This window comes from Eublepharis macularius, chromosome 19 (assembly GCF_028583425.1).
Source record: "Eublepharis macularius isolate TG4126 chromosome 19, MPM_Emac_v1.0, whole genome shotgun sequence".
Taxonomy (NCBI): Eukaryota; Metazoa; Chordata; class Lepidosauria; order Squamata; family Eublepharidae; genus Eublepharis; species Eublepharis macularius.
Window position 1 is genome coordinate 14,805,963 of NC_072808.1, and position 25,244 is coordinate 14,831,206.

The 25,244-nt window shown below is 45.4% G+C and overlaps 1 protein-coding gene across 2 annotated transcripts in view; it reads left to right on the forward strand.

Moving 5' to 3' along the window:
* The window catches only part of CDK16 (cyclin dependent kinase 16), a 76,664-nt gene that overhangs the window by 32,390 nt on the left and 19,030 nt on the right, over positions 1-25,244 (forward strand). The window contains exons 2-9 of one of the 2 annotated variants that reach the window (XM_055003233.1): positions 10,886-11,025; positions 16,048-16,188; positions 17,663-17,796; positions 20,492-20,617; positions 20,761-20,817; positions 21,382-21,496; positions 22,538-22,632; positions 24,467-24,529. In XM_055003233.1, coding sequence (XP_054859208.1) covers positions 10,908-11,025; positions 16,048-16,188; positions 17,663-17,796; positions 20,492-20,617; positions 20,761-20,817; positions 21,382-21,496; positions 22,538-22,632; positions 24,467-24,529 — 849 coding nt within the window. In that variant the 5' untranslated portion in view covers positions 10,886-10,907. The remainder of the gene's footprint in view (positions 1-10,885; positions 11,026-16,047; positions 16,189-17,662; positions 17,797-20,491; positions 20,618-20,760; positions 20,818-21,381; positions 21,497-22,537; positions 22,633-24,466; positions 24,530-25,244) is intronic. The other variant, XM_055003234.1, reaches the window with a different exon arrangement.

Genomic DNA, 25,244 nt, shown 5'->3' on the forward strand with positions numbered 1-25,244 from the left:
TTGCTGCAAAGTGGAGGAGGTATCGCTGACCTTGGTAGAGTGGTAGTTGGCACTGGTAGTCGGTATAAGGCAGCTTTATCACATATAAAGCTCTTCACAGCCTCGGTCCGGCATACCTACAGGGCCGTCTCCCTCCCTACGCTCCTCCACAGCAGCTTTGCTCATCCGAACAGGGTCTCCTGCAGGTGCTACCCAGCACATGGGTGAAATCGACAGCAGCCCGTACATGATCTTTCTCTGTGGTGGCCCCTTACCTTGTGGAACTGAGGCGGTCAGGAGTGCCCACTCTGTCCTGGCTTTCCGCAAACGATGCAAATCCAAATTGTTCAAAAAGGCTTTTTACTCAGATAGGAGGACTGTATTGTAGGGAAGCGATCTCAGATGCTTTACTAACGAGTTATAGACCAAGGACTTCACCACGGTGTTGCCTTCTGTTCTTTTTGTTGCTTTAAATACATACTCCTATGTACCACCTGTGCTTCATGTTGTCTAATGTCAGTCCTAGAATTGCTTATGTTCTGTTTCAGCATTTCTTCAACTCCGTATTGAATTCCTGCTAATACTGTGTCTTTGTAAACTTGTATTTATTTACCCTGTGGCACTGTTTACGGAAATGTCCTTGATATTGACTGTACTAATCTCACACTGTGTGATCCGTCTTGAGCCTCAGTGAGAAAAGTGGACTATAAATGAACTAACTAAATAACTAACTAAATAAATAAAATCTGTGTGTCAGTGTGATCTCTGCTATCTGAATTTTGTGCAAGCATATTGCTAATGTCCAAGGTTGTCTGCATGAGTGTGTGGGCTAGAAACTTAATTGAAAAATGGAATTCCAGAAAGACAATTTTCTGTTGTCTCCCCAGGCTTGGAGAAAAATCTCTCTTTTTCTGCCCGCCTTCCCCCTTTTATGCTGTATTCATGCTAGCCACAGTCCAGGGCCAGTAGGTTTTATATCTGGTCCCACTGTAATGTATCAGAGGACCGCCTTTCTGCAAGCGTACTCCCCTCCCCTAAAAACAATGACAAATGCCCTGCAGCCAGGGGAGAGGCTGCTGTATAAATAACATGGACATAGTGCCTTACCAAGTGACATAATGTTAAGAGGACAAGGTTCCTGCCTCAAAGGGCTTTTGCAGTCCACAGTTTTGACAGTGGGGGAGTGAAAGAGAGAGGCAAGGGGAATCGAGGATGAATGTATTTGGACTTCCTTTTGGATGGGGGTAGGGGAGGACTTGAATGGATAGGTCGAAAGCTTCCTGGATGATTTGGGTTTGGGGGAGGGATTTGAAGGGAGAGGACGGGCGTTCGTTGAGAGTTGCAGACATAAGGGAGAGCTACAAAGACTGGGTGGACCCGTTTAAAAGAGCAGAAGACTTTTGGATCACTAATGCCACAGTCCTTCATGTAGTCACAGAGGAGCAAGTCCCATTGATCTCAGGTCGGGCTTACTTCTGAGTAGACATGCACCATACAGGTGGCAAAGAGTTGGAGAATTGGATGTCCTGGTTAGGGATGGAGTAGGCAGTGGGGACAGGAAGACTGAAGCAAAGTAACGTATAGACAACACAAAATCCTGCACCAAATACGTGGTTTGGATTTTGTGGAACACTGCTGTTGATGGAACACATCCTACTGCAACCCCAAATGCACCCCATTGCTACACATAGGGGACAGGGGACCCCCCCTCCCCAAAACAGCATGGGGGGGATTGGCAAAAAATGCCCCTCCTTCAGAAGCTGCTGCAGCTCAGTGGTTAAGCGGTTCGGCTGTGAATCAGCACTCTGCTGGTTCGAATCCCACTCCTACCGTGAGCTCAGTGGGTGGCCTTGGGTCAGCCACTCCTTTCAGCCCCAGCTCCCCAGCTGTATTGTGGGGATAATAATAACACTAACTTATTCACTGCTCTGGGTGGGGCATTAATCTGTCTAGAAGAGTAGTATATAAGCATGATGATGATGATGATGATGATGATGATGGAAATCCTCTGTGGGATCTTGCCCTGTAGATGGTAAGCATGCAGACGACTTTGCTAGTTGGAGACACCAGCGCTGTGGATCAGCGCTGATGAAGGATATTGGATTGGGTTACTGCTTTCAGACTGGTCTGGTCCAGAAATCCTCCTAGTTCAGCTAGGCTGGTTGCTCTGACTGGCGTGGGCTTATTCTGAATGCTTCATCTGGGGCGGGCGAGAGCTGTGCTTTCTGTTGATTTCCTGGGGGCGCTGAGGTCTTCCTCTGCCCCTTTCCGATCCAAGAGGGGGATTCTGTTTAACTCAGAGTGACAGAGCGAGGTGACGGATGTCATCTTTGTTCACAGCGTGCATCCGCTGCTTGCTGCCTGCCTCATGGCCTTGGGCTCCCCATGTGTCACATCTTACTTACTCCATGGAGCCGGGCCTGGCGTGGAGGAAGCCAAGCAACGGAAGGGGATCTGGCAACACTCCGTAGAGGCCACCAGCCCTTTACGCCCTCAATCCATGGGAGAAGGCGTAGGAGTGAGGATGTGAGCTTTATTGCCAGAGCTGGTAGCACTCAGCCAGGTGACCTGCTTTTATTCTAATGCAGAATCGTATCCAGAAAGTAGATTTCTGAACCCATTTTATATATTACTGTATTCATGATTCAATTGCCTATAAGCTGTCATGCAATACCCATAGCTCCCATCCTCAAAATTCAATCTGTTAGTCCACGTTACATTCAAAATCTGACCTTCATGGGTATCTCTCTAGACAGTCTGTCATCTAAAAGTTATACGCCTTTAGAAGCAAACATCTGTGCTTATTTTATTTGTTTTATTTTTATGGACCTCTCTACCCTTGGTGTTACCTCTGCTAAGAATGCCTAAATCCCATCCTCCTTTACCCTTCCCCATTTTGTGTGCGTTTTGTAAATGTTTCTAAAAATTGTAAGCTCTTTGGGGGTAGGAAGTCACATTTTGAAGTTTTCATGATGCCTCGCGCATTTATAAGTGACAGATATGAAAATACTCTTGGGACTGACTCACTGGAATATTAGGCTTATTAAGAGACTTCTCCACAAACTGGAGACTTAAGATTTGATATGACATGGGTAACAAGGCGCTCTGATTAACACTGTAAAGTGTGAAGATGCGATATTTTTATATCTAGCAATCAGAGCGAAGCACGTGATGACAGAAGCCAATATTGAACAGGGAACAGTCAAAGCCCCTGTGTCAGAAAGAAGGGAATATGGGCTGATGGGAGGTGCTCGCTTGAATCTGTCTTTGGAAGGGGATTTCTAATGTTGGGCAGAACGATGTATGTTTAGACGCTTGCAGAATGCAAGCTGAATTTTTAAAAACAGCTGGTCTTTAAGGATGTCACACGACTCTGTGACTGTGGCTACAAGAGACTAACAGGACTTCTTTTTCAAAATATATAGAAAAAGTGTCTCTGTGTGTGGTGTTCAGCACTAAAGCTGGTTAGAGTCGACAGGGAGCACTGTATTCCTAGGCAGGACTAAGAGCGTCCTTCTGAGCAGAATCAAAAAGAGTCCAGTAGCACCTTTAAGACTAACCAATTTTATTGTAGCATAAGCTTTCGAGAATCACGTTCTCTTCGTCAGATGCATGGAGGGCAGGAGGAAACTGGCCAAATATAGAGGAGGAGAGGGGGGGAAGGAAGGGGGATGTAAACAACTCCTTTGATATGGAGATGCAGACAGCTCCTTTTGGTGTGGGGATCAGTTTGCTTGTGTAAAGATTCAAAGGAGTTTGCCGTGTTAGTCTGTAGTAGCAAAATCAAAAAGAGTTCAGCAGCACTGCAGCACAAGCCCTCGATAACCACAGTCCTCCCTGCCAGATGCATGTGACAAAGAGAAGCTTACCACGGCAGAAAGGTGTTTTACAGCAGGTTGCAGAGCCATGATTGAACTACGAAGCATGCTTAGTGGATATTCTTGCAAGAGCATCAGCCGTTCAGGGCTGACTGTGGAGGTGGATCCGATGCCTAAGATGTTACAAGCCCGGATATGGCAATAATGTGGAGCTGTCGTTTACCCCGAAGGGGCAGAGTCCAGGCGTGCAGTCTCCTCCGGACAGCTTCTAACCAAGTTGTCTGCATGTGTCACTCCTTGGAGGTCTGCTTTCTTCTTAATGGCCCTGAAACCTCCTCGAATTCTTTGAAAAAGGAATATTGACAGACAGACAGACAATTCCAGTCCAGCAAAAGCCCAATATATACATACAAACCCCTCCCCGATAATAACCAATAACCAATAGCAACATGCACCCTAGAATACCATCATTTGCATGAACTATATACGATGTATCTGATTGGCAGGCCCGCAATTGGTCTTTATTACGCAGGGCCGATTGGCTGCTGCCTACGGAATGTAACCAATGAATGTGCAGACATTAGGACACAACCCGAAGCTCGACAGCGCACAACACTCCCTGAACCAAGATACATTAGAGGCCTTGCTAAGCCCTAATTCAACCCAATACACAACCATGGCTGCCTTGAATTTCCCCATTACTGTTCCAACTTGGAACTTGAGGCGCAAGATCCAGATCCAGTAAGGTGCTGTTGGACCCGGATCTGCATGGTTGTGTCTTCTCTGTGTCCCACATGGGAACTGTGAATGCGTAGGCCAGCCATAGATGTATCAAAGCTCCAAAAGGCGCAAGATGCTCACTTTGCCTTTTCACACGCTTTTCCAGTGGGCGTGGCTGTAAAAGGTGAGGGGAGTGGATCCATCATTCACTAAGCCACCAGTGAAGAAGGTAAAGTAGTAAAAGTAAAAAGCACATGGTGGGGAAAGGAGGGAGGGACATGTGCCCTCACAGAAGAACATTCGATGAACAACAGTTACAGGTAGGTGCAACCTTGTTTTCGTCGCGTCTTCTGTGCGATCCCACACGGGAGATTAGCCAGCTAACTTAACTGCAGACCAACACAGCTACCCACCTGAAACATGGAACTTGGTGCAATAGCAGCAATATGTTTGGAGATGCTTTGTGGGAGAGCCCTTAGAAGCCAAATGTGCATTTCTGTATATCAAGCTTCCGATAAAGGTGCAAGAGTAAGCTAAATTAGGGTTTTGTTTTGCTTTTTGGATTAGTGGATGACCTATGGCGAGGGGTGAGCTTCTTGTTCACAAAGCCTACCTCGCTAGCTACAGTGAGTGGAACATGGGGTGTGCTGGGGTTGGTGGGACACAGGCTGGGCCAAGGTGATTGAATTACTCTCTCTTAGTAACAGTTTGAGTGGGTGGCTGGTGTCTTGGGAGGAGTGGCAAACACCCAAGAAGATAGAGTTAAAATTCAACAAGACCTGAATACTCTGGAGAAGTGGGCAGTTGTGAACAGGATGCAATTCAACATAGATAAGTGCACAGTATTACATCTGGGCCACAAAAATGTGAAGCACAAATACTGGATGGGGGATACACTTCTGGGTAATAGTGTATGCGAAAGATATCTTGGAGTAAGAGTGGTCTGTAAACTAAATATGAGCAGTCAGTGTGATGCAGTGGCAAAAAAGGCCAATTCAATCTTGGGTTGTATCAAAGGCCATTACATCGAAATCGCAGGAGGTCATAGTCCCTCTATATACTGCCCTGGTCAGGCCACACCTGGAGTACTTTTTGCAGTTCTGGAGGCCTCACTTCAAAAAGGATGTGGACAAAATCGAGAGGGTGCAGAGAAGAGCGACAAGGATGATCAGAGGTCTGAAGACCGAGCCCTATGAGGAAAGGCTGAGGGCCTTGGGAATGGTTAGTTTGGAGAAGAGGAGATTGAAGGGGGACATGACGGCTCTCTTTAAATATTTGAAAGGCTGTCATTTGGAGGAGGGCAAGGAGCTGTTCCAGTTGGCAGCAGAGGATAGGACCTGAAGCAGCGGGCTTAAATTACATGCAGAAAGGTACCAGCTGGGTATTAGGAAAAACTTTTTCATGGTCAGAGTAGTTTAAAGGTGGAATCAGCTGTCTAGGGAGGTGGTGAGCTCCCCCTCACTGGCAGTTTTCAAGAAGAGGCTGGATGAATATTTGTCAGGGATGCTTTAGGCTGATCCTGCACTGGGCAGGGGGTTGGACTAGAAATCTGTGTGGCCCCTTCCAACTCTGTGATTCTGTAATTCTGTATTCCATAATGGTATATTTTGGCCTTATCAGTGAAAATGACTGCAGAGTGAATCTGTGGCTTTCTGATCTGGCTGGGTGGGATTACTAGCGCCCTTGCCCCAAGAAGAGGCTCCAGCCCTGCAGCTAAGGGGCCCATATTACATGGGCAGAGCCCTGGCCCAAAACTATCTCACCACCTACATTTTTTGGCAATATTTGGATGCTATCTGCCAGTTGCATGCCCAAACCAGGCGAGCTTCCTCATATGTGTCAGCCCTTTTGTGCTAAATTTAATCCCGACGTTTCATTACAAGAAGACTGAAGAGGTCGCTGAAAGCAGGAATACCCTCAAGTGCAGCTTCGGACCAAGCTTGGCTGGTTCAGAACCTCGGATGAAATCATCTTTCCTCTCAGGGCTGTGTCACGGATGGGTCTTTGTATGTGGGTGACGGGCATGTAAACGCACCCTCCCAAATTACGTGCTTAGAATGAATTAATGCTAATTGTGTTGCTAACCAGATTGACCTGGGGGGGAAATTGCTTCTCGTCTCCAAATATGGTAATAAGTACGGAACAAAACCCGTCCCTCACCAACACGGATGGCTTATTGTTGTTTTTTTCGTTATGCCCACCAATTATTTTCTGTTCAGCCCTGGCAACTTTTGATAGCGCAGGTCAGAGGGTTTGTTATTTTTTTTGAGCTTTCTGCCTCAGTGAACTCTTTCCACACTTGTCAAACAAGGAACTCTGCCATGTCTGCTACAGAACCTCTTTGTGTTGTGAAGGATTCTGAGGGGTGTTGATGAGCACAACACACAACGCACAATGCCCAGGCCAGGCCGGCGGACCTCATGCTTGCTCCAGTGAGCCTGGGAACATAGCCAGCCCTGCCTTGCCAGGGGAGGGCTGGGAACGCTGAGGCAGACTTCTTGGTGAACTATACCTGATATTCTTGTTGTGGAACCCCCTCATAAAGCCGCCAAGAAATCCCAGAACTCTCAAGAATATAGTTGGAAAGCCACTGGCTTGGAGGAAGAGAAGAAAATTCCTGAGACTGGGAGAGGTGGAGTTTCTTGGTTATTCCTATAAAGCAGAGCCGGAGGAGGAGGAGGAGGCGCCTGTGTTTGCACTGCTGGGCAGAGCCCGGGGAGCAAAAGAGTACCTCATTTGGGTGGTGCCGGCGTTGCTATTAATTAGCTCACCTTGTAGCCTTGCTTGCGTGCCCTGCCTTTGTGGGCCACTCTGCAGATGCAGAATAGCAGTGCAACTCTTGTAGGAATTGCTTTGTTGGATAATGCTTGGTAGGGGCAGCCAGAATGAGGGTGGATAAAAATCAATGATTTTTTTAAAAAAATCAAAAAATCGGATTTTTTGAATTTAAATCGGATTTTTTAAATAAAATGCTTTTTGAGGAAAATATATTATCATCCAAAGGTTATTCCATCATGAAATAAGGATTGGTTTTTAATTACGTAGCATAAGGCTGCATATGTTTAAATTTTTTGGTAAATAAATTCCATTAATCCATTCACAATGTCATGCTCTTCCAGAGGTTTTTGTAAGATTATTGGGCAGTTTCTCTGCCTACAAGGTATTATCACAGGTGCTTGGTTTTGCAGTTCTCAAAACTGTGAATTTGTGTCTGCAGAGATCACATGCCTCTTCTTCACAGCAAAAATGTTATAAAATGAACAGAGTTGAGAAAAACCTTAATCCCATTGTTCTACAAACCTGTGTACACAGAATCAACCCCTTAAGTGCTAAGTTTCAAAAAGTTCAATGAATAGAAAAAGATTGTTTGGAGTGGAATAGATCTGCACAAGAAGAAACTAAGTGTGAGGAGGGAGGGGCAAGCAGTAAAAATGAAACTGGAGATAATTCACCTCTCAATAATTTCATAATTATCTATAATGTGCTTCTCATAGTATTAAAAATCAGTATTTTTATATAACTGTAAAATTAATATGAACAGTTGTTATTCTAAAAATGAAATCTTCATCTAGTTGTATATTAAGGTTATACCAGCAAGAATGAGTCGTTATGTCGAAAACTATGATTTAAGTCTAGTCTTACTGTCTAGTGATTTAAATCGTGATTTAAATCATGATTTAAATCAATTTGATTTAAATCAAATCCACCCTGGCCGGAATGCATTCGGGACTTCCTCCCTTCTTTGGTGCTTTGCAGCCCTCTGCTGTTTTTAATGCATCTTTTCACAACCGCAGAATTTTCACAGAAATCTGGAAAATTGGAGCATTGGTTGTGCAAGGCTTAAGTGGTTTGGCTGCGAATCAGCACTCTACTGGTTCGAATCCCACTACTGCCATGAGCTCAGTAGGTGGCCTTGGGGAAGCCACTCCCAGCTCCCCAGCTGTATTGTGGGTATAATAATAACACTAATTTGTTTACTGCTCTGGGTGAGGCACTAGAAGAGCAGTATATAAGCACAGTTATTATTATGATTATTAACTGTACAGCCAGAGGGGTCAAGCACTCCAGTTCCTGAACCCCGAAGTGGCTGCCACATGGCTCCAAAGTCTTCCCTAAAATTACCTCATAGATCACCCCCCCATCCCACACACATGTTGCCCACCTTTCCCCAAGTTGCAATCCTTCCTATTATTTATTTTGAAAAAAAATTAAGCTGTTTCTCCAGGAACCTGCCCGTGGCAGCTTACAAAATAAAAAGAGCTTACAAAATCAAAACAATAAAAAAACACCAAAAGAAATTGATTAGAATCCAGCATTAAAAACACAGCCCAGCTTAAAAGAAAGACCATAAAAACAGGCAACTGACAGCTTAAAATAACAGTTTCCAGACAAAAATGGTGTTAAAAGATCAGCACCGTAATTCAATAGCCTGGGTGGACAGAGACTTTTTGGCCCACCAATTAAAAGAAATCAACGTAGGTGTCAGGTGAGACACAAAGAAAAGGACATTCCACAAGTGAGGGGCCACTACTGAAAAAGCCCCGTCTCTGGTTGCCACCTGCCTCACCTCTGAAGGGGGTGGGGGCACAGAAAACAGGGCTCGTGAGGCCAATTTTAACAGGTGGTCTGGACAATACTTTCTCTCTCTGCTGTTTCTTCCTCAGCTAGACCTTCAGACACCCCTTTTTTTAATGCCTTTCCAGTGCTTTTGTGTGGGTTAAGAAGGTGCTGTTAGTGTTGTATAAAGTTGCACTGATTTCTACCAATTCCTCCTTCAGGACTTGAGAGGACCTAGAGGGCCTCCCCCTAAATGTGGCAGTATTCAGTGCCAGGGAGTACTACTACAAAAACTAAGCCTTTCAGATTTTGCAACACCAGAGACAGCCAACGGGCAGCTCTGAGGCTACATTTGGCCCTGAAGCATTTTTACCTGGTTCTTGGTGGTCTTCATAGGCTGTGTAGTAGTTAAGAGTGGCAGGACTCTAATCTGGAGAACCAGGTTTGATTCCCCACTCCTCTGCTTGAAGCCAGCTGGGTCAGTCACAGCTCTCTCAGAGCTCTCTCAGCCCCACCCACCTCACAGGGTGATTGTTGTGGGGATAATAACAACACACCGCTCTGAGTGGATGTTAAGTTGTCCTGAAGGGTGGTATATAAAGCGGTTGTTGTTGTTGTTGTTGTTGTTGTTGTCCTGAAGGGTGGTATATAAAGCGAATGTTGTTATTGTTGTTGTTAAAACATTTTTATGTTCATAGCTTTGCTTGTAGGGAAAAGCAGCAAATGAGTCTGTACATGTTGCACTGTAATTCTGATACCTGAGAGTATCTTTCAGGTAACACATTAGTGCTCCCCCCACCCCCAATGACTCCAAAGTCATTGGCACTGGGAATGCAAAGCCTTTGAACTGCCGGTGATGCCAAATTTATTGTGGAACTGGAGGGACAAGAAATCCATCCCTGAAAGTGAGTTAGGAAGCTAATAACCGTGAAGACAAAATCCCGTCACGGTTGTCACATTATAGTTAGAAAAGCAAGGGAGGAGGATTGCATAACCAGTTTCTTAATGTTCTGAGCAACGTTCCCCCCTGCTGATACATGTATGTATATCCCATCCTTCTTCCACAGAGTTCGGGTGAACTTGTGTGGTTCTCCCCCCTTCCCATTTTGTCTTCACAGCAGCCCTGTCAGGTAGAGTGACTGGTCCAAAGTCACCCACAGAGCTCTGTGGGAGATCAAGGATTGAATCCTAAGTTCTATGTTGACACTCCTAGACCACCTCAGCTTGTTTCTCAAGAAAAAGTTGCTCCAAAGCAGTTTACGGGGAGTGGCTTTCAGTCGGGATTCATTCAGTGCATTAAAAATAGCTTCCCTATATTAATGAAGTTCAGAGTAGTTTAGGATTGTTGGCTGTCATGGCCCGAGGGGTTGTTTCGCCACTGGCGTGGTCCTTTCTTCACCTTCACCAAGACCTGGACACTTCCAAGATTTGGTTTTAATTGCATAAACTGCTCACAAAACCAAATTTTGGAGCCCAGCGGCCACAAGCTAGCCAGGATTCTGATCCTCGCCGCCGCTGTAGTCCTATAGATTTCTGGCGGTTGATAACCCTAAAAGAAATAATTATACACAGGAACCCTCTGTGCAGTTGTTTTAGTCGCTGGCATAAATCTTTGCATGGGTTTGTACTTGGATTACTGGCTCTGATTTTCAAATCATTTTACTATTTTTTATGCTTCATAGTGATCCTTTTTATATGCTGGAAGGTTCAAAATCTAATGTTTCTTTACACCTGCCTTAACCTATATCATGGTGCAGTTTCCTATATGCCTAAAGTGCAGTAACCCCCTTTTTCTTTTCCTCATGTGGCAGTGACTCTAGCAATTTCCCCACCATGGATCGGATGAAGAAGATCAAGAGGCAGCTGTCCATGACGCTGCGGGGGAGTCGGACGGTAGAGAAAAACCTCAATGAACCCATCAACATAGAGGAGAACAACAGCAGCGATAATGGTGAGTTCTCCTGTTTTTGTGAACGGCAGAGAAGATTAGGTGAGGACGGGAAGAGTCTCTGAATTTCCAACTGAGAACGATTTCATAACAGAGCAGGGGCAGACTGGCCATTTCATTTACAGAGAAACTTCCCGATGGGCTACTGTTGGCCAAAATCAGGCAGCGTCAAGCCCCACCAGCTCTGCCCAGACCTCAAGAGCCACATGGCACCTCACCAGCCGTGGCGGTTGGTGTCAGCTCACCGACTGTGTCCTCCTGCACTTCTTCCTTCTTTGGGGAACAATGCAGTGGGTGAACGAGCAAGCTCATGTCCCCTGTGAGCAGAGTGGACTCAAAGTCCTGGCTTGTACCACATCAGGGGCCATTCAGCTTGACTTCCTCCACAGCCATTTTTGCTTCCTGCTCCTGCTACAGAATGCAGCTTCCAGTGAGGAATTTGTTAAATCCTGTTGAATCCTTTGACCTGAAAGAGTTTTGTTTTTTTAAACATGCTTCTAGGCCTTAAGATTCTGAAGTTAAAAAAAAAAAAAGCACCCATGAAAGGTGTACTGTTGTTTTGCTTTGGGGTGAGGATTTCAGTAGTTCAGTGAGGGGCACCTCTTTGCTTAGCTCAGCATCGTTGGGGTTTCGTAGGTTTATTCCATTGTGGTTGTACTTTTCCATAAGTTGCACTTCGTAAAAATAAAAGTGAAGTTCCAACTTTTTTTTTTAAAGTTTGCGGCAAGAAACGAGTTTTGTAAAGCACACCATGTTAGGCAATGATTTCCATGTCTTACAAACACTCAGGGAAACACAGTAAAATTGTTAAATATCTTCAGATGTAAAAGAAGCATAGCATTTAATGACTCCCTCCTTGGTTGCAAAATTTCTACCTGTAAGGGGAAGAGATTTACTTCGCCTCAAAAAGGTACTTGGCCTCCAGCATTGTTCAACCTATGGAGAAAGAAGTCAGGTGAATGAATTCTTCTATCACCCTCCCTCCCCAGCCTGTGATGTGAAGGCCCAGGAACAAAATGGACAGGTTTTTTTTTAAATCCCAACAAAGGCCTTTTTCAGTTTTTCCAAAGGAAAAATAAGGAAATTTGAGGGAACACTGAAAAAAACGTATCTTTTAAATTTGTGAAATGCTTTTTGAGAAAAAGGTTTCATTTGCTGAAAATGTGTAGCATGAAATTTAATTTATTTTTTTGCATTTCTAACCCTCCCTCCCCGCGAGCGGGCTCAGGGCGGGTAACAATATTAATAATATTAATAAAAGTGTGAGGATCCCCTCCCCCAGTTTTTCTGATAAAAATTTTGACGTGCTCTGGAAAAAAAACCTAAGATTTGTTTCTCCTTTGGAATGAGTGAAATGCGTTAAGAAAATACAAGGTCCAGCAGTTTGCTAATAGATCTGTTGGTGGAGAGCGCCCTCAAGTCACAGGTGACTTACGGCGACCCCTTGTGGTGTTTTCATAGCAAGAGACTAACAGAGGTGGCTTGCCATTGCCTGCCTCTGCAACCCTGGTCTTCGTTGGAGGTCTCCCATCCAATTACTAACCAAGGCCGACCCTGCTTATAAAGTGAAATAGAACTACAGTTTTGCTTGTAGAGAATTAAGCATTTATACCTTTAAATTACATAAATATGACAATTAATACAAAGTTATATCCTGACTGAGTTATAAATGATGCTGTTTATGTTCTTAAAGGAGCAAAACAGCTTTATGGTTTGATAGGACAGTAATCATTACATGTATTTAACACCCCCCCTTTTTTCTGGTTTTCTCTTCAGAGCTTCTAGAAATTTAAATTTCCAGAGCACCAACATTTCCTGCCTTTTCTCGTTAGTGTTTCTGTTTCTCATCTTTTAGTAGCACATTTTTAAAAAGATCTAGGTTTTATTGTTCCCTATTTTTGATGTTTGTAAATACTCATCTTTTTAATCTGCTGAGATTTTAGTTTTCTTATGGGTCTGTCTATCTCAGTGATCCTCAGTGCGGGTGCCCATAAGTGACTTGGGACCCACCAATGTGTTTCTTGATGCTCATTCGCTCTTTCCCTAAAATATCTCCTCCCCAAAGCAAAGAGCCAGTCTTGGCTTTCCTCCATCTCACTGGACCTGAGGTGCTTCAAGAGAGCCCAGGAAGCATCAGCTTTGGGTCCGCAGGCAGTGTCCGTTTGGAAGGATCGGCATCCCTTATAGGCAAATATTTTTGTGAAACTTCCCAGCACTTATGATCGCTCTCAACATCTGTAATAGACAATCATTTTGTGAAATTCCCAAAACGCTCACAGTTTCGAGACGTTTGGGACCCCTGGTGTATGTTGCTAGAATCAGTTAGCTTTTTACTTTTTAAAAACTATATTGTGTCTTTAACTTATCACATTTTAAACTTAGTACGGTGCTTAACTGATGAGGTTGTATGCGAATGAATGTAAAACAGAGTGACAAAACTGAGGGCGAGCCGCCGAAAGCAGCTCTGAGAGAGGCCTGGCTGTTCAGAAAGGTAACCTTTGTAGAGCCCTTTGCTAAATTTAATAAACGCTGGTGCACACAGTCATGTCTGAACACAGAGGTGGACAGCCTTTTTAGCACATCTGGCACAAGATGAGTCCAAAGTACTCAAGAGATGCTGTTGTAGCATGCATGCCAGTTTCAAAGAGGCCTTGAGTGCAATTTTTTACATCTAGCTGCTTTAGCACAGTGGTTAAGTGGTTTGGCAATGGATCAGCACTCTGCTGGTTTGAATTCCACTCCTACCATGAGCTCAGCAGGTGGCCTTGGGTAAGCCGGTCCTCTCAGCCCCAGCTCCCTGACTGTATTGTGGGGATAATAATAACACTAACTTGTTCACTGCTCTGGTTGGGGCATTAATCTGTCTAGAAGAGCAGTATATGAGGGCAGTTGTTGTTATCGTCATCAGCATCATCAGGGAGGTAGAGTGACTTCAGGATTGTGTAGTCTACTTTAAAAAAAATCTGAAATCGCAGTGGCCCAATGATTTTTATTTTCATTTATTTATTTTATCACATTTCTAGACCGCCCTCCCCGTCAGACGGGCTCAGGGCGGTTTAATCTTAAAAAGTGTGTGTATTCTGGATCTCAAAGTGACTAAGGCTAATCAGTTTCAAGTGAGCCTGAGTCAGGGTTCATTTCAAGGGGGAACACGCAGGAACGCAGTTCTGGCAGTTCCCCCAAGAGGTCACATGTCAGGTGGCCCCGTCTACCTGACTCTCGGCCATTTTGGGCCAATTTTGTTCACTTCTTTGTTTCAACAGAATTTAAACTCTCTTGGGTACCTCAGTTTCCCAGTCATTCTCTATAACTTTACATGCATGATTTACTAGTTCCGCATCAAATTGGGAATTACAATATCCCTTCTACCCTCTGAGGGCCAAGCTACAAGTGACGAATGACACTTGAACGGCAAGTGGATTGAGTGGAGCGCAAGTGAACAGGGAGAAATACACTTGCTGTTCAAGTGTCATTCGTCACTTGTAGCTTTGCCCTCAGAGGAGACACACAAATAAGAATTTGGGCTTTGGTTATCTGTCAATTAGATGAATTCATTACTTGATAGTAAAATGTGGACTATTATAGGAATTGACATATTTTTTTCTTCTCTCCTTCAATACAAATCAAATAAAACTTATATTAATTACAACTTTGGCACTGCCAAACTTGCCTAATCCTGAACTGGCAATAGCTAACATTCATAGTTGTTAATTTTATGAAATAGATCTTTAGAGATGGAAAACTTTCTTGTGGAAAAATAAAGCCCTGGAAAACTTTCCAGCCCTCATCTCTGGGCACAGATGCTGCAGATATGACATGAAGGTCTAGTGGGGAAGGGTGGTTCGCACATCTGTTTCCAAGGGGTGTAACCTATACGGCAAAGCTCTGAAAGTTGGCTCAGGGACTATGTGGGTTTTCACTTGGCAGTGGACTCCCCTTCCCAGCACTCACTGGTATCTTTTAAAAGTCTGGAGCAGCTCTGAGAAACCTGGTTGTTTCTGTGCTTTTCTTTTGCTTCTGCTGCCCTGGAAGTGACACCTTCACGAACCAAATGTACTGGTTCACGAACTGGGGCAAGTTCATGGTTTGTGAAATGCGATGAACCGCACTGTTTGTTCGTGCCTATCTCTAGTTCCCGCCTATCTCTAGTTGGGACCTGTTCCTTGTTGTGAAGGTCTTGATTCAAGTTCTAATTCTAGAGCGAAGCATTTCCTGCCCTATGCTAGGCAGAACCACTGAGGTTCATTCTGTCATTGTTAATGGCTGGGTCCTCAGAATCATTGGGCCAGGGGTTTGAAAGCTGTCCCTTCTCAGGTAAGTCCCCCCTCTCCGTTATGCTCCCTTCGTGCCTCTCTGCTGAGGGCTCCCTCTTTAAGTTGAAGTTCCATTCTGGTTTGATTTTTAGTTTGCTTTCTTCCCCTTCATATTTCTTTCTTTCTCTCTTTTTTTCTTCCTCCCTGTTCTTTTTGTTTCGGCCTTCCTTGCACTGTGGTGATGGTGTCAACCCCCCCCTGCCCGCCCCCCTGCTCGTATCATGGCCAACCCTTCCTCTTTTGTATATCTGACTTTGGTTTGTGTGCTTTTTCCTTTCTTTCCCCTTGTGTGCTTTTCTTCCCTTGGCTTGTGCATGTTCATGTGTTTTTTCCCCTCCTTTTGGTGCACACATGGGATTTCCATTCCTCTTCATGCATTCACCCCCCACTTGTGTTTCCTTTCCCCTCTTTCCTTAATTCCTGGATCCATCTTTTCCTGGTATGCTGGAGGGGTGGGTATTTTCCTCTTGGTTCTCCGTGTCTCGTACCCTTGGTCTCCTTTGTGACTCTCACTGATATTTCTCCCCATCACGACTCTTCTACCGCTATTGATTTTCTGTTCTCCGCCTGCCCTCACACCTGCTGGTCTCGGTCAATGTCCCTCTGTTCCTGTACCTTCCATATCCCATCGTTTCTCACCTCCACCCCCTGTATCTGTTTGTCCATTTGTCAATCCATGAGCTCCCCTCTTCCCTTCCCCCTTCCCCCCCAGGCCCCACAGTGAAGAGCGTGCGCCCCGGCACCTCCCGCAGCGTTCATGCCTTCCTGCACCACTATGCAGGCACCTTCCGCAGGCCCCGCCTGGCCGTCAGCCGCAGTCTGAGTGCTCACCTCAACCGCGCCGCCCGACTAGGTGACTATTGCACCTCCCACTGTGCCCACAAAGGCTCCCTGTGGTGGGTAGGGGCTCTGCCAATCTCTGCTGGCCTTACGGTAGACTTTGTGGAGGCTCGACTGAACGACGCACAGTTAGGCCTCTTTTCACCAGGCTGTGCTGCCTCAGAGCTGGCAGGCCCTTGACTGTGGAGACCAGGTAGGCCAGAGTTCCGAATTTCCATCCATGGCTTCAGATAAGAGTGTGGTAAAGGTGCTGATGACACCTGGATCTTAATCCCAGTGAACTTGGCTTCAGGTGTAACTTGGCATCGGCATGGCTCTTAAGACCCATGTCTCAATATTGTATCAGGTAAGCTGCAGCAGCCATTTTGTGACTGGCTCCATTTCCTGCAGGAGCCATTTTATGGCAGCCATTTTATGGCTGTGCTTACCACGCTGTGTCACATTTCCAAAGGTGCCTGTAGGCTCAAAAAAGTTGTGGACCCCTTCTGTCTCAGGGGTGAGCTTGATATGAAATCAGCATGCAAACTCTTGAAAATAATGTTGAAATAGTCAGCAAGATCCCTGCTGATTTTCAAAAAGGTGTCTAAAAACTCAAGAGAACCTATGTGATCCAGGGATTGGTGGACTAGATGTGGATTTGGGTGCAGGGCCCGCCTTGGGTATGGACTTGCTGTGTGGCCTTGGGCCAAATATCTATCTCTGAATCCCATCCATAAAGTCATAAAGAAATAACTGGGATAGTTAATCGCATGTACAGGACTTTTCATATCAAGATGTTTATAAGCAGCACAAATAAGTAACAGTGCTGGATAGGTTTTTATTGGAGGGATGTGAGGGGTTGGCTCAATTTATTTAAACAGCTGTTGGTAGAGTGCTGAGGAGGTAGAATGGACTGCACCACTTCAGATTACAGCTAACACAGACTGTACCACTTTTGAATGCTCTCCCATTTAAAAAGTCCCTGTCTGTAGAGAATTAGCATTGCAAGAAGGAAGGTCCAGCCCTCTGCATGTTTATTTTGATTTAATTTTTAAATTTATACCCAAATTGGTGATCACATTTTTTTTTGCCCTCTGCCATTTTATCCTCACAACAACCACCCTGTGAGGTCGATTAAGCTGTGAGTGTGTGACGGCCAGCTGGCCTCCATGACAGAACAGAGACTTGAAGCTATTTGTCCCAGGTCCTAGCCTGACACTCAAGCCACTGTGCCACAGTGGTTTTCTATTTGCATGATGGTTTTCTGTTTGCAGGGAATTTTTAACATAGAGGATCGTTGACTCTGTTTGCTTGTAGTGTGAAGTGATCCTGTCCATTCATTCTTCCAGTGGGTAGGTCGGTCCTTATACGCAAGGATTTCAAACCAAATCAAAGGCTTATGGCTTCCCAAAGTCGAGCTTTACAGAATGTTAGAAGGACTGATGAGGGGGAAAAGGCTGCTAACTTGCTCTGCCTCTGGGTTCTGCCTCTCTTTCTCCTTGACACAGAAATCGTCCATGAAGACCTCAAGATGGGCTCAGATGGTGAGAGTGACCAGGCGTCAGGGACATCATCAGATGAGGTGCAATCTCCAGTCCGGGTGCGCATGAGGAACAATCCCACGCGGAAGATCTCCACTGAGGTGCAAAGCGTTAGAGGTGGTGGGAGAAAGCTCCGGGTGGTGTCCACTGAAAGGTTTCTCTGTTCCTCTTTAGCATGAATGGCTTTTCACAGAGGGGTTGATAGAGTACAGATTAGAGATGGGCACGAACCAAAATACGAACCAAAGTTTGTGATGAACCGGGCCAGTTCATGGTTCGCGAACCAGCGGTTCGTCAGATCGCATTTCTGACAAACCGCCATGAACTTTAGGCTGGTTCATTTGGTTCGTTTTTGGGTTCGTCACTGCAGACAGCCTGGCGCCGATCAATCAGTTTCCTAGGCAACAGGGGATGGACTTCCTGCAGACCTTCTGCTGACCCGGAAGTGGCCTTCTGCTGGCCTGGAAGTGACGGTTTGCTGACCTAGATATGACATTTTCACAAACCAAACTAACCAGTTCGCGAACCGGGGCAGGTTCGTGAAAGTTCGTGGTTTGTGAAATGCGACAAACCACGAACCACACGGTTCATTTTTTTCCAGTTCGTGCCCATCTCTAGTACAGATGCGTACAGCTCATAAGGTACCATTTCTTCCACCACAAAAAAAGTAGTTTCCATTTTGAGGACACTCGAAGTCTGCACCAAGAAATCTCAGATTCCATATTCGAAATAAAATTATGCATCTTATCGACACACGCAATCAAGATTATATAGCATGCAACCCCTCAGTGGATGCCCATTCTTCTTTCTTTGTGATATCTTTGAAGTCCAGGAATGGTCAACTTCTTGGGGGGCCACGTTCTTCTGCAGGTGATGTGCTAGGACAGAGAATGGTCAGTTGTAACGAGGCCATGCTTACAAAGCACATACATTTAAATATTGGCTGTTGCGTGCAAATATATACCTTTACAGGTTACAAACAAAGTGTTTGGGCATACGCTGTTTGGAAGCAGTGTGGGATGGGGGTAGGTTATGTAGAATTGCTTCAGGGGCACATGGTCCAACCAGTTGCATCCTTGACTTAGACAAAAAGGACATGAGTACTGAGGAAAAAACGGTATTATGCGCTCCCTCTCCTAATTAAGAGAGTGACTGCATTTTGTGCCTTTTTTCTGTATTAGCTGTAGGAGCCACGTTGCGCAGAGTGGTAAGCTTCAGTACTGCAGCCCAAGCTCTGCTCATGACCTGAGTTCGATCCTGGCGGAAGCCGGGTTCAGGTAGCCGGCTCAAGGTTGACTCAGCCTTCCATCCTTCCGAGGTCGGTAAAATGAGTACCCAGTTTCCTGGGAGTAAAGTGTAGATGACTGGGGAAGGCAATGGCGAATCACCCCGTAAAAAGTCTGCCAAGAAAACGTGATGCAACATCCCCGCATGGGTCAGTAATGACTCGGTGCTTGCACCTTTACCTTTTAGATAATAGCCAAAGGCACATTTCTTTGTAATATTGGAACAACAGGATATAAGCATCAGCATGCTTTCCTAAAATAGGAAAGTTTTCTAAAAAAGCAGGAAAATGCCAACAACTGCACGAAATCAAGTTGTGCATTAATTTAGGAAGCAATGTATAGATTACTGGTTTTAGTTCTGTCACATACACACATGACGAACACTCTGCAATCCTGCGATGTCTTCATCTTCAAACATTTTGCTTATCTCTTTATTCCTGTGATGTTTTTAATATGTGGGTTTCAGAATTGCGTGTACCACGATTTTAAAACCACAAAATTCATGGTGCATTGCACCGTGGGGCAACATGCATTTAAAAACATATTTGTGCGTTACCAGTTAAAGAGTTCAAGTACCAGTTCAAAAGAATCTGAGGCTCTCTACGCCCTTTCTGCCATCAGATCTGGTTGAATCCTTATTGACAACTATTGTTTGGAAAGCGCAACAGGAAAAGAATAAAAACATGAAATCTTTTTCTGGGTTTCAAATCTCTCTGTGTTAGAGATGGCATTATGCTAGCTCCTTCCCTACAGATGGTTTCTAACACACCAGAAGCCCCGACTCTTGGGCTCGCCTGTTAAGATGGAGCACGATCTAAAGAAATTCAAGCTCCTCTGGTACGGCATTGGTTGTTTGAGATTGCAGCTTTCTTTGTAAAGCCAAATGTTTGGCGAAGGGTGCAGAAATATTGGAGCTCGAACAAGAATCTGGCAAGGTGGCCAATTTGAGTGGCAATAGGGAGGGGTGAACAGAGGGAGAAACGGGACGGCATATGGAGACAGTCGTGGATGCTGAGAGAGCTTGAGAATGCTGTGGGAGTAGACGGCTTATTTTATTTAGTTAGTCAGTAAATCAATATGCCGCCTTTCTGTCAAATGGATATTTTCAGGGTGGGTCTCAATATATACACAAACCCTGCCTTGAAAACCAACCCTATAATAAAAGCAGTTAAGACAATAATGGCGAGCAAGGTCTGTTAGCATCAGGATCAGTCTGAGAAAGCCAACCTTCTCCGGATTCCCTGGGAATAAAAAGGTCTTTACTTCTGCTATTTAAAAAAAAAAACAGAACGTAAAGAGGCGTAGCTGGCAGAGTTATTCTAGGGAAGCCACCCTGCAGAATGAGAATAGCACTCGTCCTTATGACAGCCAACCTGGCCCCAGAAGGCATCAGCGCTGTTTGGCTGTGCTGTAGGATCCCCTGAGACACGGCGTGGGAATGCTTCCCTGAAGATTTCCAGGCTCTGGCTTTCTTCACCAGCACCAAATCCAGTTCCCTTTGCCTCCCCAGGACATTAACAAGCGCCTGTCGCTCCCCGCTGACATCCGCCTGCCCGAAGGCTACTTGGAGAAGCTAACCCTCAACAGCCCCCTCTTTGACAAGCCCCTGAGCCGGCGGTTACGGAGAGTCTCGTTGGTGAGCGACCGTTCTTCTATCCCCGCCTCCTTCTGCTGCTCGTGGAAGCAGGAGCAGAGACAGTTATCCCCGGCTGGCTTTCTGCGGCACCCCAAGCGGGCAGCCTCTCACACCTCTGTGTTTCTCTGTGCTTTCTCTTGCAGTCGGAGATTGGTTTCGGGAAGCTGGAAACATACGTCAAGTTGGATAAGCTGGGAGAGGTGAGTGCTATGACTGTCCTTGAGGAGCCTGGCATGAGGAAATTGTAAAAAAGAGCAAGAGTCCAGTAGCACCTATAAGACTGACAACATTTGTGGTAGGGTGTGAGCTTTCGTGAGCCACAGCTCACTTCTTCAGAAACAGCTAGAACGTGAGTCCATCTGTCCTTCTATCTTGGAGAGTAGAGTGGTTGCAGAAACTGAATGATAATAGCCAGTGAATGACAATGGCAGGTGTGATTGAATAGGGTGGGGTATGCAGAGGGGTGGTGGGTGTGGAGAAATCAGCATTGGTAATGAGACAGGAAGCCTTTGTCTTGATTCAGTCCAGGTGGATGCATTGTCTTGCGCTTCATTATCAGCTGCAATTTTTAGGCCAGTCGCTGACCTAAAAGTAGCAGTTCTCCTGCAGAGGAATTTCAAAGGGAGATTAGAAAGAGAGACTGCTGAATTGCAACTGATAACCAAGCTCAAGGGGGATTAGAGGGAGGGAACTTGTGTGGCTGAGGGAGGCAAGTTGGCAAGGCATTCTGTGCTGGGCTCCTAATCGTGTCCTCATCGCCACAGGGGACATACGCTACAGTCTACAAGGGGAAGAGTAAACTCACGGACAACCTGGTGGCCCTGAAGGAGATCCGTCTTGAGCATGAAGAAGGCGCCCCTTGCACAGCCATCCGAGAAGGTGCGTAGTGGTTGCTTGCCATCAAGTGTTTTTTAGGCCAAAGGGAAGAGCCCTTTATTGTGTAACTGACCTGTGGGACTCATGTCGTGACAGCCTCTGGGACAAAAACCTGTCGTGCATGCGTGGCAGGTGGGTCAGTCGTCTGATCGCCAGGGTAGCCACGTGTGCCGGTTCATGAAACAGTATCCCTTTAGTGATGCTGCTGACAAGGGGGTCTACACAACTGATGATCCTGCAAGACAGTTGCAGCCCACCAACCGTGTCTGTTGGCAGGCCAGGGCCTTAATCTCTTTGTTTGTGCAAACTGCTTGAAACTGCGAAAACAGGAGGTTTAACAAGGCATAGGAGGTGATTGGTGAACTGTATTCAGTGTGGCCTGTGATCAGTAGATGTGCCACGTTGGTGAACCTCTCTGTGTCGTCTGGATATTTGGGTGCCAGAATGCCTGCTGCGGCAGGAGACTTTCCAGCAATTCACTTTGTTCCCTGCTCGAGCCTTAAGCACTGGCAGTCCTGCCCATTTTATAAGAGAGGCTTAATAGGATGTCATTTATCTCAGTGCTGTGAAAAGTTTCACCTGCTCATTCCCTCAACATTAAACGCATATTAAAATAATAATGATGACAATAACATTCGATTTATATACCACCCTTCAGGACAACTTAATGCCCACTCAGAGCGATTTACAAAGTATGGTATTATTATCCTCACGACAATCCCCCTGTGAGGTGGGTGGAGCTGAGAGAGCTCTGAGAGAGCTGTGACTGACCTAAGGTCACCCAGCTGGCTTCAAGCAGAGGAGTGGGGAATCAAACCTGATTCTCCAGATTACAGTCCTGCCGCCGTTAGACACTACACCGAACTGGACTGGATGTTTTTCTCCAGACCTGTTGGCTGCTCTAAATTAATAATTAATAAATTAATGTATGTCTCATGGCACCCTCACTTGCAGCAAGCATTTTTGAAATTTCCTGTGTTAGATTGCTAGATGTGATTCTCAGGCAAACCTCACCATATTCCCCCCCCTCTCTCTTTCTTCCAGTTTCGCTTCTAAAAGATCTGAAACATGCCAACATAGTGACTTTGCATGATATCATCCATACAGAGAAATCCCTCACGCTTGTCTTCGAGTATTTAGTGAGTAGAGGGGTGGGGAGACAGTAAATTAAGGTGTGTATCTCTTGAAGAGCTGAAACTCCTCTGATCAAGTTCCAGGAAAATACAGAAACCAACCCCGTGCAGACCCCAAATGGACAGAACCATTGCATTTGTGTGAACAGTATTTGTTGTACGGACTGAAGGGCATTTTTAATTGTTGTGTCTTACTCCCAAAGACTAAAGGGGAAATAGTAAAGAGTCCAGTAGCACCTTTAAGACTAACCAACTTTATTGTAGCATTGTTCGTCTTTATTGTTAGTCTTAGAGATGCTACTGGACTCTACTATTTTGCAACTACAGACTAACAGGGCTAACTCCTTTGGATTTATGATAAAGGAGATATGTATCTATGAAGGAAAGCAGGGCTCATTTTGAGGGGGAACACACAGGAACGCAGTCCCGGCAGTTCCCCAAAGAGGTCACATGTCAGGTGGCCCTGCCCACCTGACTCTCGGCCATTTTGGTCCTGTTTCAGCCTGGATTGGGGCTGAAACGGCCTGGATCGGGCCTCTGACGGGTGGTGGATCACTCTCCCACTCAGCAGCATCCCGATCCTGATGATTTTGAGCCCCTTTTCAGCCATTTTCAGCCCCTTTTTGCCATTTTGGGCCCAATTTCAGCCCTGAATGGCCAGAATTGGGTCCAAAACAGCCAGGATAGGTGATGTCAGGGGGTGTGGTGTATGCAATTCACTTATGCTAATGAACCACTTCCGGTGATAGCAAGGGATGTGGCGTATGCTAATGAGTTATGCTAATGAGTTACGCTAATGAATTCCTCCAGCTCTTTTTCTGCGAAATGACCCCTGAGGGAAAATATGTCTCGCCTGCAAGGGTGTGAGAGTTGACCAAAACATAACAGCAACGAAATGCAACTTGTATCAGTTCATCATGATTTATAGTAAATGGTTCAAGTGAAACAATTTGTCCTAGTGTGGAGGGCAGAACGGGTTGGATCCACTTGAAGATTTTTTTTTCACGTGCACTAGGGTCCTTGCACTAGCAGAAGTGTGGGGAAGATGTCATGCTGGCCCTTTGCCGTGAATTAAACATCTTGAGCTGTTTTTTTCCTGCTTGCACAAGATGTTGTGTAGGCAGTTTCCAAGCACTATAAAATACAGGAAGGAGAGCTCCAGGTGTTGCGGAAGATTTTTCCTGCGCACAGCTAAGTCCGTTTTATGTTTCTGCTTGCGCATCACTGGATCCAAGCCCCTGAATCCTAGAACATGGCCCACACACAGAGGGATTGCCAGCAGTCTTCTGAGCCCATCTCCTCCCCTTCCTCAACTGGGCCACTTCCCTCATTCAGGGATGAAATGGCACCCACCGTCTTTGTTGAGAACAGCATGGACTGTATGCTTTTTTGTTTGAGAAGCCTTACTGAGTTCAATAGCAAAGAGTCCAGTAGCACCTTTAAGACTAACCCACTTTATTGTAGCATAAGCTTTCAAGAGCCACAGCTTTCTTCGTCAGATGCATGTCCAGTAGCACCTTTAAGACTAACCCACTTTATTATAGCATAAGCTTTCGAGAGCCGCAGTTCTCTTCGTCAGATGCGTGTGACGAAGAGAGCTGTGACTCTCGAAAGCTTCTGCTACAATAAAGTGGGTTAGTCTTAAAGGTGCTACTGGACTCTTTGCTATTTTGCCACTGCAGACTAACACGGCTAACTGGATTACTGAGTTCACTAGGACTTGCTACTAGGGAATTACGTAATAGGATTGCAGCCTTAATTACATAAATAAAAGCTGTGTCTGATTTTTATAGCCTGGAAAGAAAAGTCCTCTAAGCCTGATCTTCCTTCTACTCCACAGGATAAAGACCTGAAACAGTACTTAGATGATTGTGGCAATGTCATAAATATGCACAATGTGAAGGTAAGCACTGTCCTGTCCCCCATAGATCTCTGACGGTGGGGGTGCGGGGGGGGGGGGGGCTTAAGGCTTAACAGGATCCTAGGGCTCCACATAGGTGTCTGTGAAGAAATGTTCTCCGGCAAAGAATTCACCCTCATATTTCAGTCTGCGCTCTAGGTGTGAGTTGAAATCTGTTTGCAAGCTCAGCGATGGCAGAAAGGAGGGGGATGAGCCATAAGCTCCAAGCGTAGAGTTCTTTACTGCTTAGCAGCAGGACTGTATTAACCCATGGCTGGGCCCCTAGGCTTTCAGGTATTTCGGGCCCCCTCCAGCACTTCAGTCTTTCACCTCACTACAGCTGACAGCTTGGCTCTGGTACGGCAGGTACTAGGCCGCAATACACCGCCCTATATCCATTTTGAGGGTCCCCTGAAGAATACTGTTCACAATTTATTAAATATTTTTATTGCGCAAGTAGAACTCGTCAGGAAAGCACATTTTGGGGGTATAGTTGTTCAATACTGCAATCTTTTGAAGAATAAATTTTTTATTATTAATTAAAAATATATATTATTTATGGATAATTGTTTTAATATAAGAGAGTTTATTTCACTTCAATAAGGAAGCAGTTAATTATCTTATTAATACAGGTTATATGAGAGAATCAATAAATTGTAATTTTTGTGGGGGTGTGCCTCAGCAAAAAAAATTGACCTGGCCCCTAGTCCCTGCGGGG